Genomic DNA, 16,101 nt, shown 5'->3' with positions numbered 1-16,101 from the left:
AGTGAACAGTGAGCTTCGTAATCGATTAAGAAGGCCCATAATCGATTGGCTAATTGATTAAGTGACAAAGAAAAGAGCCATTGCAAGGTTTGGATGGCTGGATGCACTCGGATATGATGTAGCAATCAATTACGGGTAAGGTCAATCGATTGGGAGCCTTAATCCACGGGATATAAAGTTGTCAATGAAGATTCAAACGCAACACTACTTCTCCACTTTTCATTGCCGAGCTTTGAGCTTTGGAAGATAAGTGTTGCTATACTTTTCAACCGATCAAGAGGCGTTTACAAGCTATAAAAAAATAAACAAGGTTTTCATTTATATTATGTATTTTCTTCTTGTTTGCATTATTTTTGTTGTGTGTGAACTTGTACGAGATTTCTCCACCTCCAGAGTATTTCTCGAGAAGAATTATTTTTTTAATGGAGAATGTACTCTGTGTGGATCTTTGGATTAGTCATCTCGTTGAGATGGATACTAAGTCAATCTGGATATTAGTATTGCTTCGAGTGTTTTCTACTACAACTCATCTTTGAAAAAGATATTGGAGCTAATCAGCCCCCTCTAGCTCGTCGGAGTGTCCTAACACATACAATATATGCTCAAGGATGAGCATATGATGTAATGAAAGGTATAAGACTTCCATTGAGTTACTTTGACCAAATTAACTCTCAAGGAAAGTTTTTTTATGTATGTCAAAGGAGGAGAAAATGTGGGATTTAAGTTAGAAACTCACATTCATACTTTAACATGGGATGAATAATGGAGTTGAGCTAATATAGGTTAACTTAACTTAAACATATTATCAAACATCAAAAAGGGGGGATTATTGGGAGATTGTTGGTGCAATTATCCTCAGGTCAAGATTAACTAGTTTGACTAAGCTCAAGTGGATTCGAGTTTGAGTTTCGATGTTTGAACAATATGTGGAACAATATGTGAGAAGAAGTCAAGTAGGTCATGGAGAACCAAATACTTAACTAGATAAGTCCTAACTTGAGGTTAGATAAAGGAAAATCCTAACTACGATTAGGTAAAGGAAAATTCAAGTGTGTCAAAAAAGATCGAACGTTGGCAAAAGGAAAGCTCTAACTATAGTTAGGCATGACGAAAATCCGAGTTAAGGAGGACCGCACTTAGTGATCGGAGGTCCAATGAGAAGTTGACAAAATCCAAGTGAGCCAAAGGTTGATCAGACACTTAGTGGGTAAATCCCAACAAGTCACGATTGACCGGATGTTAGGCAAGGTAATCCTAGACTTGGATTAAGTAAGTTAGGGTTAGAAAATTGATTATCCCTTAATTGATTAGGAGATTCTTGTGAGATCACAGAAAGGACCCGAATCGATTGGTCAATCGATTGGGCTGAGTTTAATCGATTATACCAATTGATTAAAACCCGGAGATTCGCAAAGAGGAATTTGCAAAAACAAAGCTGAATCTATTGACCCAATCGATTCAGTTACTACTAATCAATTAGACAGTGCTTTATCACAAGAAGAAAGAATTGATTGAGACAATCAATTAAGAAGGCTTAATCGATTAAGACTTTTTACAAGTAAACAGAAAGTTATGGAATCAATTAGGTAATAGATTAAGGCTCTCTGAATCGATTGAGATAACTCACAAATTGATTAGGATTCAAAAAAAAAAAATCATTCTGTAGGTGTTGGACGGTCGATTGATGTGACAATCCATTAGAGACGTCAAGTGAACCCTAGAAAAAGATTTTTTGCAAAGGCTTGCATATAGCTCTCACACGCATTCTTCCGCCAGTGCTTGAAGTTGTGGAAGACAAGTGATGCTACACTTTCTAAGTTTTAAGAGGCATATACAAGAAACAAGATATCAAGCAAGCAAGGTTTTTATTGTATTGTGTATTTACTTCATTGTTTTCATTGTATTCTTGTTGTAAGTTTGTACAAGGCTTCTTCGTCTCAGGATTATTTCTAAGAAAGCGTGATTTCATAGTGGATGAGATCATGAGAAAAATAAATTCTTGGATTAATCATCTCATAGACATAAATATCAAGTAAAATATAAATGTTAGCATTGATGAATCTTTAAATATCTAAATTATCATTAATAAAATGATCGAATCTATTCCCCCTCTTCTGACTCCCAAACATCCTAACAGGTAAGTGAGTCGAAAGGAATATGGTTAGTATTGTAATTTCAGTGAGATCAAATACAAGTGCCAGATTCCCAAATGATGAATGCAAGATCGTCTCAGATATCTTCGAGATCTTAAAAAAAAACAGTCTTTTAATATATTATTAAAAATAAATAAATATTCACCCATCTTTTTTCATCCGAATTGGGATTGGTTGGTTTTAAAAAAAAAAATTTAATAATTTTTATATAAAATTTAATTTTTTTACTATAAAAATTATTAATTAAATTTTTTATTAAGCTTTGATATTAGTTTTTAATTAATAAAATTGTTAAATTATTAAATCTTAACTTCTGAATATTGTTAAACTTTATTAATTTTAGTTTTGAAAAAACTTATTTCCGTCCAAGCTATACCAACTATCTCAATTGCAAAACCTAAATTTTACATTAAAAATCATGAAGAGAATATAAAAGTCGTCATTTTTTATTTATGCGAAAAAAGAAATTACTTTGATATTTATAAAGACTAGCACTCTCAAATGGACAAGAAACTTCTATTTCTTGTCCATTTGAGATCAACGGGGTAAAAAAAAATTGATTATATTTCTAAAATATATAATTAACAAATCTATAACAATAAAAAATAAAATTGATTTTAAAAAAATAAAACTAAATATAAATAATATTAAAATATTAAAAATCATGGTCCCAATTTATTGAGATTTTAGACCTAAGTCTGGTAGCCTAAGCCTTAATGGTGGAGTGCACTCCACGTCAAATTTATTTTGAAGAATATTTTTCTTCAAAAAAAAAAAAAAAATGACCTTTCCTGGAACCCATCAATTATATATTCAAAGCGTCCATGTTAAGGCTTTATCCTCCCTTTCTTCTCTTTTAATTTACGTAGCCATCCTCATTTCTTCCTGAATAATGCACGCATCACTGATTTTTATTTATAATTATATATTCTTCTTTACTACCAGACAAAATAAATCACTTAAAAACAAATAAAAATTCATCAGATGTTAGTTTAAAAATTAGAACAGCGCATTTTATCATTTGTTAATATTTTTATTCGAATACTGTTATACCAAACATAGAGTAATTGTTATAATATATTAAAATAAATTCGTTTAATTTTTTATTAACTTAATTAAAATTATTTTAAAATAATTAAAAAACTATTGTACAAGCTAGTTAATAAGCACAAGTAACTACATACTGTGATATGACAGTAGGTGTCCCAAGCTACGGTGCAAGGGTGTCACATTTAGGTATATAGATCCCTAGTAAACGTACAAGAGTTTTTTTTTTTAAATGTAATAAGTTATCATGGAATATTAGACTTCTAAAAAAAATTTACTTGATGAGTAATATGTTTATTATTTCAAATTAATTTTGATTAATTTAATAAAAAATACTTTAATAAAAATAGTATACATTAATTATTTTTGAATTAAAAATAATTATCTTTAATATGCTATAATAACATAAAAATATGAATATTTTAAAATGGAAAATATAAATAAAAACACTATTTTATTATAAAAGTGATATTTTAACTAAAATAAAAATTAAGAATGCTTACCCATAAATACTAATTGATATATGATGTTTTGAGAAAAATTAAAAGGATGAACTTTTTTTATATCCTTTTTTATTGTAATAGTAAAAAGACTTACTTCTTTATTTATTATCAAATAACACCTCAATTTCATTCAGTTTATTTTATCAAATCCACTCTCAATTACGTAGTTATTACAATTATTTAACAGCTATAATTAATTTAATTGTCACAATATAATATTAATGTCCATAAAAATATTTACATCAATTTCTCTGATATTTTTTTTTTCAAATTTAAATAAATCGTCCATTTTATTAAATTTAGATAATTATTTTTCATTATACACTATATAAACTATTCTAAAAATTTTATTATATTTATTTTGTTATTATTTTTCTCTCTCCTCATATAATATCTACTTTTTCATTATTCAATTCATTCCTTTTATTTTTTTTTCTCTCTCAAATTAATAGTATTTTAATATTTAAGGAATGAATTTTATTTTCTTAATTTAAAGAAGTACTATTTATAAAATTTAAATTTATAGAATGAATAAAATAATTGATGTTAAACTTATTTTTTATATTAAATTTAAGATGAATTTTATGTTTAGGAAGGCCAAGTAATTATGATTTATAATTGTATTATCATTGTCAAATAAAAATATTTTTGAAAATAAAAATAGATTGAAGTGAGATAAGACATGATGCTATTTTGATAATAAATAAAAATAAGATATTATTTTTTTTAAAAAAGGCTTCAATAAATTCACATGGGAAAGTGAAAAACCACCGAGGACATCTTCTGACCCCACTTCCCTCTTCTCCGGCTATGAAGACGGGTGTATCCTTTCGCGTACGAATACGGAGAATTGTTTATTTCTTTTCATCATCGTTGGGTTCCATCTTCCGACGTAATTGGCCAATATTTTGTATCCTGTGTGGCCACGGCCATCCCATCACACCATCCTTCCTCTTTCCGTTCGGCTGACCGGAACCTGTCGACTTCGCGCACCTCCTCGCTCGTTCCTCTGCGATCCTTCTCCCTCACGTCGCCACTGCGTGCTCCGTCTCCCCGTCTACAAATACTCATCAATCGTTGATTTCTTAGCTTCCAAGAACCTCACAGATTTTCTCTCTCCGCCCGAAATGCCTCCGGAGGCAAGTAATTTTCAAGCATAATCCCCACTACTTGGTGCTTTCCCATCGCAGGCCGCCCACCTCCGTCCGCAGGTAACTTCGTCATTGCTTTGCTTCTTTTCCGCCCCTTCTTTTTTTCAGTTCTTAATCCTTCTCAAGCCAATGATTTGCCTGGCTTGTGTGTTTCTGAATCACATTGTATTTATTTTATGTGCTGCTGATCTAGCCCCCCACCCCCCCTTCTTGGCCGCCTTCTGTTGGACTGTAGTTTTGTTTTTAAAGTTTTTAATGAAGTTCGTGGGCGGCTGCTGATCTTTAAAGCTTGGGAATTTGGAATTCGGTGAGTTGGATCTCAGCAGCGAGGAAAGATCGGTTTTTGATAAGGATGATTGGGAGGAGGAACATCGGCAAGGCGTCTCCATTGTTCTTGCTGCTGCTGGGGTTTGGATTTTTCGTCGCTACCTATAATCTGGTGACGATGGTCATCCATTACCAGCAGCGAGAGTCCGTGAACAAGCTTCCTGTTGACGATTTAGGCACGGAGATGCCTAAGATTAGGCGATTGGGCGTTCAGAGGCAACTGTTTCACGTTGTGGTGACTGCGACTGATGCGGCATATAGCAGGTGGCAGTGCCGGATAATGTACTACTGGTACAAGAGGATGAAGGACGGCGAGGGGTCGGAGATGGGAGGGTTCACCAGAGTGCTCCACTCTGGGAAGCCTGATAGCCTGATGGATGAGATCCCAACTTTTGTTGTGGATCCACTCCCAGACGGTGTGGATCGGGTAAGATTTTTCTAGTGGTTTAATTTATTTTCTTTGTTCCTGTCACTTTCATTATTCTACAATGTTTGTTTAGCTTGCATGCCTTAAAACATGTTTGAATGACCAATCATAGAATTTATTAGTGCAATTCCCCATATACAAAGATTGGTAGATGATCTTGTAGGCAATAGGTTGGTGGGCAGGCTTATCTTCGTTAAAGTAATATTAAACTAAAGAAAATCAGTAAATCAAATTAAGAATGACTAAAATTTGATTATATATGAAACCTGTACTTTTAATAATCAAAATAAGTTTAAAATCACAAATGAAGTTATAATTGATAAGGAAACACTAAATACACAACAACAACTAGACCCATCTAAACTGCTTTGGCGGACTGTTTGGCAATGAAGAGTACCTAAGCGGCCCCCCTAATCTACTTTTTAACAAAAGCGGCCCGTTGGTGAATATCCTAGACCTTTTAGAACTATGTCTATATAAAATACTGGTTTTGGTTCCATCTGTTGTTAAAATTTGGTTTGCCTATGTTAACCTGTTTTACTTTTCTTAATTTCCTGTGTGGTAACTAAAAATAAAAGACGTGCATGTAGTGATTTGTTAAGAAGCCTAAGTTACTTGTGGTTGTTTTATGCAAAATCTATCCCACATAACTTACTCATATGCAATATATAGAGGACTTACAAAAACTTCTCAAGTTTATTTGCAGTTCATCTTCAAGAGGTGTAAGAATGGCATGCTAAGTGCCACTGACAAATAGTTGCTAGCTCTTTATTATTATTATTTTTTGTCACTTGGCTCATTGCAAATTTGCCATTAATGTAATTATAGTTGTTTTAAAATCAAATAAAATTTTCAACTGGAAATCATGTACACAACAGTCTCATTCACCATAAAATGCTACTTGTCTGACAGTATCTGATGAATGGTTGTAACTTCTTCTCTATTGAACTAATTATGGCTGCTCTTGTATTGCTTTAATCATTCTGAATGTGTTCTTGTGTACAACTTTTTGCAAATTTTTTTCCAATGAAGAATATAATTTCTTACTGCTTCATTGATGTGGTTCTAGGGGTACATTGTCCTAAACAGACCTTGGGCCTTTGTGCAATGGCTGGACAAAGCAACTATCGAGGAGGAGTAATCTATTTTCCCTTTAGAACATTGTGCCATTGACTTTATCTTGGTTACTTTATGAGAAAAAAGAGCTATCTGCGTTGAATGTGAAAAACTGCAGGTATATATTAATGGCAGAACCAGATCATATTTTTGTCAAACCGTTGCCAAACTTGGCTCGTGAAGATTATCCTGCAGGCTTTCCATTCTTCTACATTAAACCAACTGAACATGTAGAGATTGTGAGGAAGTTTTTTCCAGAAGAAAAAGGTCCTGTAACTAACATTGATCCTATTGGCAATTCCCCTGTGATAATTAAAAAGGTAAGTCATGACTCATTTGTTCATCAGTTTTTGTAACATGTATTTATGTTTTACACAGACGCTTATGCTTCAACAATCTTCTTTTGAACTCGATATTTGTGCCATTTATTGTATGTTAAATTCTTCTTCAACAATCTTCTTGGAACAATCTAACAAGTTTTTCATCCCTGTTTGTCTCACTCAGTCCATACTAGAGAAGATTGCTCCTACTTGGATGAACATTTCTTTGAATATGAAAGAGGATCCAGAGACCGACAAAGCTTTTGGATGGGTGTTGGAAATGTGAGTCCTAATATGTTATATTTTATAATTTAGTAATAGATTTTGATTGGCGTTGATATTCTAATTCCTTTTAAGCTCTAAAATAGGTATGCTTATGCCATTGCAAGTGCATTGCATGGTGTGCAACATGTTCTTCATAAAAATTTCATGATACAAGTATTTCCTCATTCTTTCTCTTCTTTGTGTGTTATTATATTTGCTATTGTATATAAAAAGTATATCTATGTTATTTATATTGTAATACTACTTTTGAGTTGTTTGACTACAGCCCCCTTGGGATTTGAAGTTGGGGAACACTTACATTTTACATTTTACTTATGGATGTGACTATACATTGAAGGTAATTTTCTATGCCAATTCATATATACATATTTTCCTCATGACAATTTATACGTGACATTCCTTACCATGAAGATGGATATGAGTTATGGCAATGCTTGTTTGTGTACTTAGTAGATCTGTTTTCATACTCATTGTTTCATGTACAATGCCAGGGTGAACTAACTTATGGTAAAATTGGAGAATGGCGCTTTGACAAAAGATTATATCTTCGTGGTCCACCACCAAGGAACCTAACTTTACCCCCGGCAGGAGTTCCTGAAAGTGTGGTATGTACTCACATTCACTAGATGTTGTTCTTTTGGTGTTACTATCATAATTTTACTATTTGCGATTCGAAGATGTAATTATTGGCCTATCTAAGTGTCTTCTATTTTGGAATTTTCAAAAAGAAAAAAAAACAAAATGTTGGACTAGTGTATACTTTTGCTTGGTTTAGAGTTTCCTTGTTCTTTCATTTACCTAGGATATTTTATGTTCTTAAAGAATCTATTAGTATATCAAATCCTTATACAGTTATATGCCATTCCAAATATATTAGTATATCAAATCCTTATACAGTTATATGGCAAAAAGTGGCATTCCTTTCATTTAGTTATAACACTTATGATAGTTTACTCTTCAGCTCTTGTAAGCTCTCATACCTTCATTGTTTCTAAATGCATTATTGCCAAGATGACGTTTAGATAAAATTTTAAAACTATTTTGGTTATGAATATGCAATAAGCAAATATTAATGATTAATCTAATCTCAGAAGCATATGGACCCCATGCAATTTAGTGGAAATGAATCTGTTAACTTGTGAATTCTTATCTGAGTTTCTATGGGCCCGCATGATCTGAACTCTGGAGATTAGTGGCAGGATAAGATTTATAGTTCTTGCAAAATGGGTGGATGTGTTGGTTATCTGACTAGCTGAGCTTGTAAAAACCTTGTGTAACATATCCGTTATCTTGTCATAAAATCTCATATTCACAAATTACATTTCCCAAAAAATGAAAATTAAAAGTTAAAACTAAAAATAAATTTTTTTTAAAAAAATCATATAATAGGTTGTGAAGGGAAAATTGAAAGGTTAATGCCTTGGATTTGTGTTCTTGTCAATTTATGGTGTTGCTGGTTGACATTGTATTTTGGGAGGAACTGAATGGTGCAACCATGTACTGTCTGGAAAGCATGCTCATTCCCATCCATTAACATGTATTACTAATTATTAGGAGCTTTTTTTGGTGATCCCAATTTTTTTTGCTTGATTTGAAGTCTTTCTAGAATCAAGTGGGAAATCATGGAGATGAAACCTTGGGCCTGTTTGCTCTATTACCTCAAGGTATTCATCAATGTGCAGTTCCTTTTTAGACCATATTGTTTTTGGAAAACAATACGATTAGCCTTGAACACGTTTTGTGATGCAGTTCCACAGTAAACATACTGGAAATGAGTGTACACTGCAGATTATATCACAAAGTGTGAAACTTTATATTAGGACAACTGATTACATGTGATAAATGATGGAGTGATGTGCTCAATTTCCTGAAGCAGCGGAATGAGCAGAAAGACGAGTTTAAATGAGCAGATAGCTAGTTAGCACAATAACAAAAAAGAGCATCTAAAAATTTGAAATTCAATATAGAGTAGCAAAAGGAAAACATTAAGAATCTGCTTGGACAATTGATATGCTTATTTAGGTAATAGTGGTTGCTATATGGAGCTTTCTACTACTTATATTGTTAGTGTGTGTGCATCTGTGAATATGCACATGACACAATAGCAAAAAAGAGCATCTTAAAATTGAACTATAAAATCCAATACAGAGTAGCAAAAGAAAAACATTATGAATCTGCTGGGGCAATTGATATGCTTATTTAGGCAATAATGGTTGCTATACAGAGCTTTCCAGTACTTATCGTTAGTATGTGTGCATTTGTGAGCATGCACATGATATAAGGTAGGCAGTCTGACAATTTTGAGCTATATCAAGGAGACTCCAGACAATTACTAGATTTTCAACAGGTTGGATTATGAGACTGGAAACAATATTGTAAATGATTGAGATATTTACTCATCCAGGAACATCACACATCTTTGGTTGTAGTTGATATGCCATAGCCAAGACATGGCCATCCATTTTTTCTCTTTCATAGTGATTGTTGCTTAACAATATTTACACTAGAATGATCTTCGTTTTTTACTTTCTCTTCTCCCATGTTTATTTTATAAAATTCCAGAATAGCTTCTATTTGAACTAATAAATGTGAATCTCTATAGTTCTTCTCCTAGTTATGGTAACACTTAGTCTTTATCCTTGTCATGAAAAGGACATAATTGCTCTTAGCAGGGTAGCCTGGATTGACAACTAGATGTTATCCTTTTCTGTAGTTATATGAAATTATCATCTCAATGGATAAGTTGCATGCTATTTATAAGCATAAGTCAGTTATAGTATTTCTTCTTTCACTCATCCACAAATACCCATGACTTTGCACTTCCAACCCTAAAGCATCTTGATTGCATAGTGACCCTCTGCTCTAACATTCCTGATTCTAAGTTTGTTGCAATAAAGAAATGGTGTGATAAAAAGAAAAAGAATGGAAATATAAGGAAGATGAATGTTGAATCTGAATAGCTGAGGCTATTAAGCTCACTTTAATTTTGAGTGTGAACTTATACCAATTTGAGCTGCTGTTTGTTGACTTTTAACACAGAGGAACAATGGGGAAGTAATAGCATAGAAATGGATATAGCTTGACATCCATAGTGCCTGGAACATGAGAAGGATGCTTATAGTACGTAACCAAATTTGATGACTGATGGCTCCTATTCTGAGAATCAACTTATTTGGTGTCAAGTAGTATTACAAAATAAAGGAAGAATCTAGTTATGTATCAAATTCACAAGTGGCTATACTGTCATGCAGATTTATTCCTATTCCAGTCATACTGGAAAATAAGAAATGGTTAACGTGCTTCTCCTAATCAACTTGTTTAAAATATATTTCCTCATAGGACCTCAAATATAATGATCTGTACTTCATCAGCAATAACAAATATGGAAAGCAGAAAATTGTTTCATAGGATCTCAGATATAATGGTTATTGGGTACTCCACATTTAAATATGATTCTTTTCTGCTGGAGACTCCAGCATCTGTTTAATCCTACTAAATATTAAATCATAGGAGATTTTATTCATGGACTTGATTATATAAAGCAAAAAGACAACTTTGAAATCATTAAAGTAAGCATGGAAGCTGAATTTTTTTACTTGCAAGAAATTTTAACTAGTTCAGAAGTCCCATGTTTCTGGAAGAAGCTAAAAGTAAAACGGAGAGAACTAATAACATGCATGAGCTAGAAATAATAATCCATGCTAAAACTCCTACAGAACCAATTAGCTTATCTTAAAGTAGTCTAGGTTCACGTAGTTGATGTAAAACCCTTAGTTTAATACAATAGTGTGAGTTGGATGCTAATGAAGAGCATCTCGGCTAATCATTTTGGGCTAGTGATTTGTGACAATTAGTATCTTAGGAGGCCTAATCTTAGGCTTGTTGTGTTGGAAATAGCTGTTCATATGATAGCAGGGCACCACTAAGGAACCTCGTATAGCAATTAATTAGGGGTGATTCTAGATTATGATTAGGTGTTAGATCTTGCTGAGGATGTCAAGCCTTAAATGGGGCATTATGATTCCCTAATCTAGTTTTACAAAGCGAATTGTGAGTTAAATAAATAAAATTTATAAAGCCTAGATAGGGAAGCTATCATTAAGTTGGGCTCATACATTTTGGCCAGTGTGACATGTTAATAGATTAGTTCTTTCATTTAGGTGGATCATTATAGTGGAAGTCGTCTATTAGGGGAAAAAAAAGGTTGATGGAGGCTTAGGCAAGATGGTAACACTACTCATTTTTAACATTAGTGTCTGAACCGTGTTTTTTTCGTGGGGAAATCAGATTATTTTCATTTTATTTTTCTAGAAAATAGAATTTAAAAATTGAAAATAAATAAAAATACTTATCATCATCTTTTGACACCTTTGAGATTTATTAAATGTGAATTGGTGTCAAAATGTAGCGACATATATTTGTTTCCTAGCATTTAGGCAGACCCAGAAGTATATTATCACTTCAACCATTTTTTTCCCCATGATCTAAATGAGCATATTTAAGAAACAAAGTATGGAGTTTCTGTATAGAGTTACTAGGTCCTAAATGATATTGGCTTTTCAAATGAATAAGGGCTATAAGTTTGGACAAGTTACAGATGTTAAATTTAAAACATTAAAATAGGAAATACTAATGGAACCAAAAGGATAAGTTAAAGCAGGACTTAGCTGCTTTAAAGGTAGCACTGGCTCAATGAAGCGACTGGAAGAAGACTGAAGTATTATGTTGCTAAACATGGTCAGCCATTCTTCACTGTAGCATCCACCATATAACCAATAGCTGCCATTGCACTTTTGTTCTTTCCTTTTATAGCTTGTGGTTGCTGGGATAATGCCAAACCTTGGATAAACACTCAAAAATTGGTTTTTCTCTTTATATTTCCCTTTTCTTTCTCCATGAATGTGGCCACTGTCAGTTCATTGTGTTTACTTATGCAACCTGCCTTGTAGGAGAGTACTCTTGTTATATGCATTAGAAGTACCAACCTTGTCATTCTTCAGCTTGCTAGCTAGATCACAATATTGAATACTCGGTACAGGTAACACTGGTGAGGATGGTAAACGAGGCTACGAATAACATCCCTGGGTGGGATGAAGGAAGATAGCCAGACCTAATTTCCTTCAGCTAACGTTGACAAGTACAGAAAGGAGAGCAAAAACACATACAACTCATAAAGCATTGAAGTTTTGTTAGAAGAAACAGAGATTTCCCTCTTGAAGACTAAAAGTTCATCAATGTCCATTCCTTGGCAGACTGTGGGTGCATACCATTCGTCCTCATGGACTTCATGATCTTCTAAAGCACACTGCTGTGACTCGAATAATTCTGCACTAGATAAGTTATAAACACTTTCATCCATTGTGCTGGTCTTTGTTTGCAATTTAAGCAAATTATGGAGATATTGGAATACAATTTGTGGCAAATATGTTAGTGTATATTTGATTCGGAAACACAATTATAGTATGATAAATAAGCAAGGGAGCAAACAAAAAATACATCAAATGCAGATTAGATTTACATAAAGGGCATCAATTTGTGATCTTCTATTATGCACATATACCAGTGATGGAGGAACAGGTGAAGCGCGCAAATTTAAATGTACTAGTTGAATGCATTGCGCAGGTAATAACCAGTCAAACATCACTAGAAGTTAAATCCTAGGCTAGGTCAAGTTTGACATAGTCGTGGAAGCTGACGCTGACCCAAAGAAGACTCTTGGACACTACTAGGTGTGTTGACCCCTAACTTCCCCTAATTTACATATCTCCAATTCATATCTCACTTAGTCAATCAAGTAGCAAGTACCATTTCTTTTTTAGACGCCTTAGATTGCCACTACTTTGGTATTTATCTCGTGTATATGAAAATTTTAAAAGCGTCACAACATAGTGAGGCAATCTAAGTAGAGAATTCTAAGAATAGTTTTCTATAATATCCAATGCATATCACCTAGGCACTTAGGCTACGTGTATGATGTAATCTAGTTGGTAGTATAATTAAGATTATATTATAATATTTATTACTTTAGTTGGTACAGTTTTGGTACCGTTTTAAAATTATAATATAATATAATCTGAATTACTAAATGAAATAAAATTTTATAATTTGTATTACAAGGTCAATATCAATTAATCTGATTACATTACGATATCATAATTTAATTAAAATTTAAATGTCAAATATACCTCTAATTTATTTTCGAAATCAATCGGTCACTGGCGTTGCTTTCATCGTTGTCGTCTGCCTGGCACCACCTCTGGGCACCGACCGCTTGGTGTTGCCTCCGAGCATTGCAGCCTCTGGGTGTCAGCCGCTACCGGGTGCTGACCGTTGTAGGCCATCGGCTACCTCAGGTTGTCGGTCGTCGACCGCCGCCTCTGGGCACCGTAGCTGGTCGGCCGCCTCCTCTTGGCACTGTCACCGGTCGGCCACCGTCTCTTAGCGTCAGCGGTCGATTGCCGCCTCCGAGCGTCGACCGCCAACCGTTGCCTCCAGGTGTTGTCGTCGGCCGCCACCTCCGAGCACCGTCGGTCACGACCATCGGCCACCGTCACCGGTCTCCAGTCGCCACCGCCGGTCACCAACATCGCTGTCCCCATCGTCGACTACCACCACCTTCGGGCACCATCGGCCGCCACCTCTAGCTTTAGCAGAGGTGCGGCGGCCGCTACCGTCGATTATCACTTCGACAGAGGTTGTAGGATATTTTTGTTATTTTATAATAATATGAATTATATTTCTTATAAAAAAATATTAGACGTCAAATAAAAAAATATAACCACTCTTATAATTAAAGATTATATACAATATATTATCAAATATAATTAAAATTATATTACATTACAAATTAGATTACATTACGACTTAGATTACATTACGCCTAATCAAACATAATTTTATAGAACAAATTCATATAATGTTAATGTCACAACACTTAAAGAAACAACAAAAAATGATATAAAAAATGATTGTTAAACTGAAAAACAACTGAAGGTCTAAACTTACTAGAATAATATCATCATCTGTATAAATAATCTTACTTCCATTGAAAGTTATGCCAAAAACAATAATATATACTGGTTAATCAGGTAATTATTAAAAAGCTGAAAACGAACCTGAAACAAGTACAAGTTTTGTACCGGAGCCTGCAGTTACTCTATCATGCATGCAAAGTTGATAAAGAATAGTTGAGCAAATCTTTAGCATGACTAGGGCTGCAATCGAATCGAGCCGGCTCGCGAGTTTTTCGAGCCGGCTCGAAAAATATTCGATTCGTATTCGAATTTATCGAATTCGGACCGAACTCGAACCTGTTCGAACTTTTTTTCGAGCCGAACTCGAACCCAAATTATATTGTTCGAGCCGCTCGCGAGCCGCTCACGAGCCTTAATATTTATTAATATAAGTTAAATATATATTAAATAAATAAATTTCGAGCCTTTCGAACCTATTTTCGAGTAATAATTCGAATAGTTCGCGAACATGTTCGAATATTTCGAGCCGAATTCGAACCCGAACCCTAATTCGAACCGAACTCGAACCAAATATTTTAAAATTTTCGAGTTTCGAATCGAGCTCGAACTCGAATATACCTATTTCGAGCCGAATTCGAGCCTTAAATTTTTCAGCATATTCGGCTCGATTCGATTCGTTTACACCCCTAAGCATGACAAGTTAAAAACCTGGAAAGTTAATGGTGTTTGCCATGGCAAAATAGAAATTGGCACTACCTATTAAATTCATTATGATGTCACCGATGACGAAAGAGGAGAGTCTTGGTCTTTTTTTTGTTATACTTAATCATATATTTTATTTATTTATTTATTTATTTTTTTTTTTTTGACAAATATGAGTAAATAGGCATTCAAATCATTTATTTATTAAAAAAATAATAAATCAAGTAACACCGAATTTAAAATTTAAAATGATTGGTTCGGTCTTATGAAAATTTTCCACCAACCGCTAGGATAAATTGAAAAATACTTGTGGTGGACGGCTTAGCATCTTATTGTTACAGGTCTTATTTAGAGAAAAAATCCTACAAATGCATCGAAGCTGAGAATCGAACCGTGAGTACCTGGATGACAACTTAACATTCTTCCGTTGCACCATAGCCTTGGGGGCCAAATCATTTACTTGAGTATATAGTGTTGGTGCAATAATACTTCAAATGATCCAATGTGACCTTAAATGTTGATGTTTGGACTAAATATTAAGTTAGGTATTGCTCTATATATTTAATATGTGTGTTTGAGTATGCAAGGACTTACAATAACAACATGAAGTTGGAAAAGCTTATGGCTTGACGTGATCAAGGTGGCACTCTCAGTGACTTGAAGGTCCAAAGAGATCAGAGAAAGATGGTATTGAATATCCAAGGGACCATAAGATAAAGAACACTGAGGTGGTGCTGGAGAAACTTTGGAGCATTGACCTAGTGCGGCTAGGTTGACAACTCGATGACGCGAGGGCCATAGAGATATGAGAAAGTTGCATGAGATAGATTGAGAGACTGTAGGACAAGGATCATGTAGATAATAAGGATAACAGTCGATGGAGGACTCTATATGAAGGATGACATGTGGAGAAGTATAAGGCTCATGCCGATCTAAGAGACCACGTAATTTAATCAAAGATGATTGAGGGGCAAAGTCAAATAGCGATGGTAAAACTCGGGTGAGTTGAGTGTTAAGTGACCCGTGTCTATGAGTACAAGGGTAGAACTCAATATAAATGAGTTTAACCTTAGAACTAGTTGTAGTCGGGTTTAAC

At 34.0% G+C, this 16,101-nt stretch overlaps 1 protein-coding gene across 3 annotated transcripts; it reads left to right on the top strand.

Annotated features, from left to right (window-relative positions):
- The first annotated feature begins 4,604 nt into the window (after positions 1 to 4,604).
- LOC122001949 (hydroxyproline O-arabinosyltransferase NOD3-like) lies at positions 4,605 to 12,752 on the top strand. 3 transcript variants are annotated; one of them, XM_042556944.1, is made up of 9 exons: positions 4,605 to 4,914; positions 5,090 to 5,608; positions 6,678 to 6,745; positions 6,843 to 7,044; positions 7,229 to 7,326; positions 7,413 to 7,482; positions 7,595 to 7,666; positions 7,821 to 7,934; positions 12,368 to 12,752. In XM_042556944.1, exons 2-9 carry the CDS (start codon positions 5,207 to 5,209, stop codon positions 12,431 to 12,433), a joined length of 1,092 nt encoding a protein of 363 aa, XP_042412878.1. In that variant the 5' UTR covers positions 4,605 to 4,914; positions 5,090 to 5,206; the 3' UTR covers positions 12,434 to 12,752. The 3 variants fall into 3 exon arrangements, with proteins under 3 accessions (XP_042412878.1, XP_042412877.1, XP_042412875.1); XM_042556941.1 differs by having other exon boundaries at positions 4,606 to 4,914; positions 5,048 to 5,608; XM_042556943.1 differs by having other exon boundaries at positions 4,605 to 5,608.
- Positions 12,753 to 16,101: the final 3,349 nt, after the last annotated feature.

This window comes from Zingiber officinale, chromosome 7A, assembly GCF_018446385.1.
Source record: "Zingiber officinale cultivar Zhangliang chromosome 7A, Zo_v1.1, whole genome shotgun sequence".
NCBI lineage: Eukaryota > Viridiplantae > Streptophyta > Magnoliopsida > Zingiberales > Zingiberaceae > Zingiber > Zingiber officinale.
Note: the sequence above shows the minus strand (reverse complement) of the source record. Positions and strands in the feature narration are given on the sequence as shown.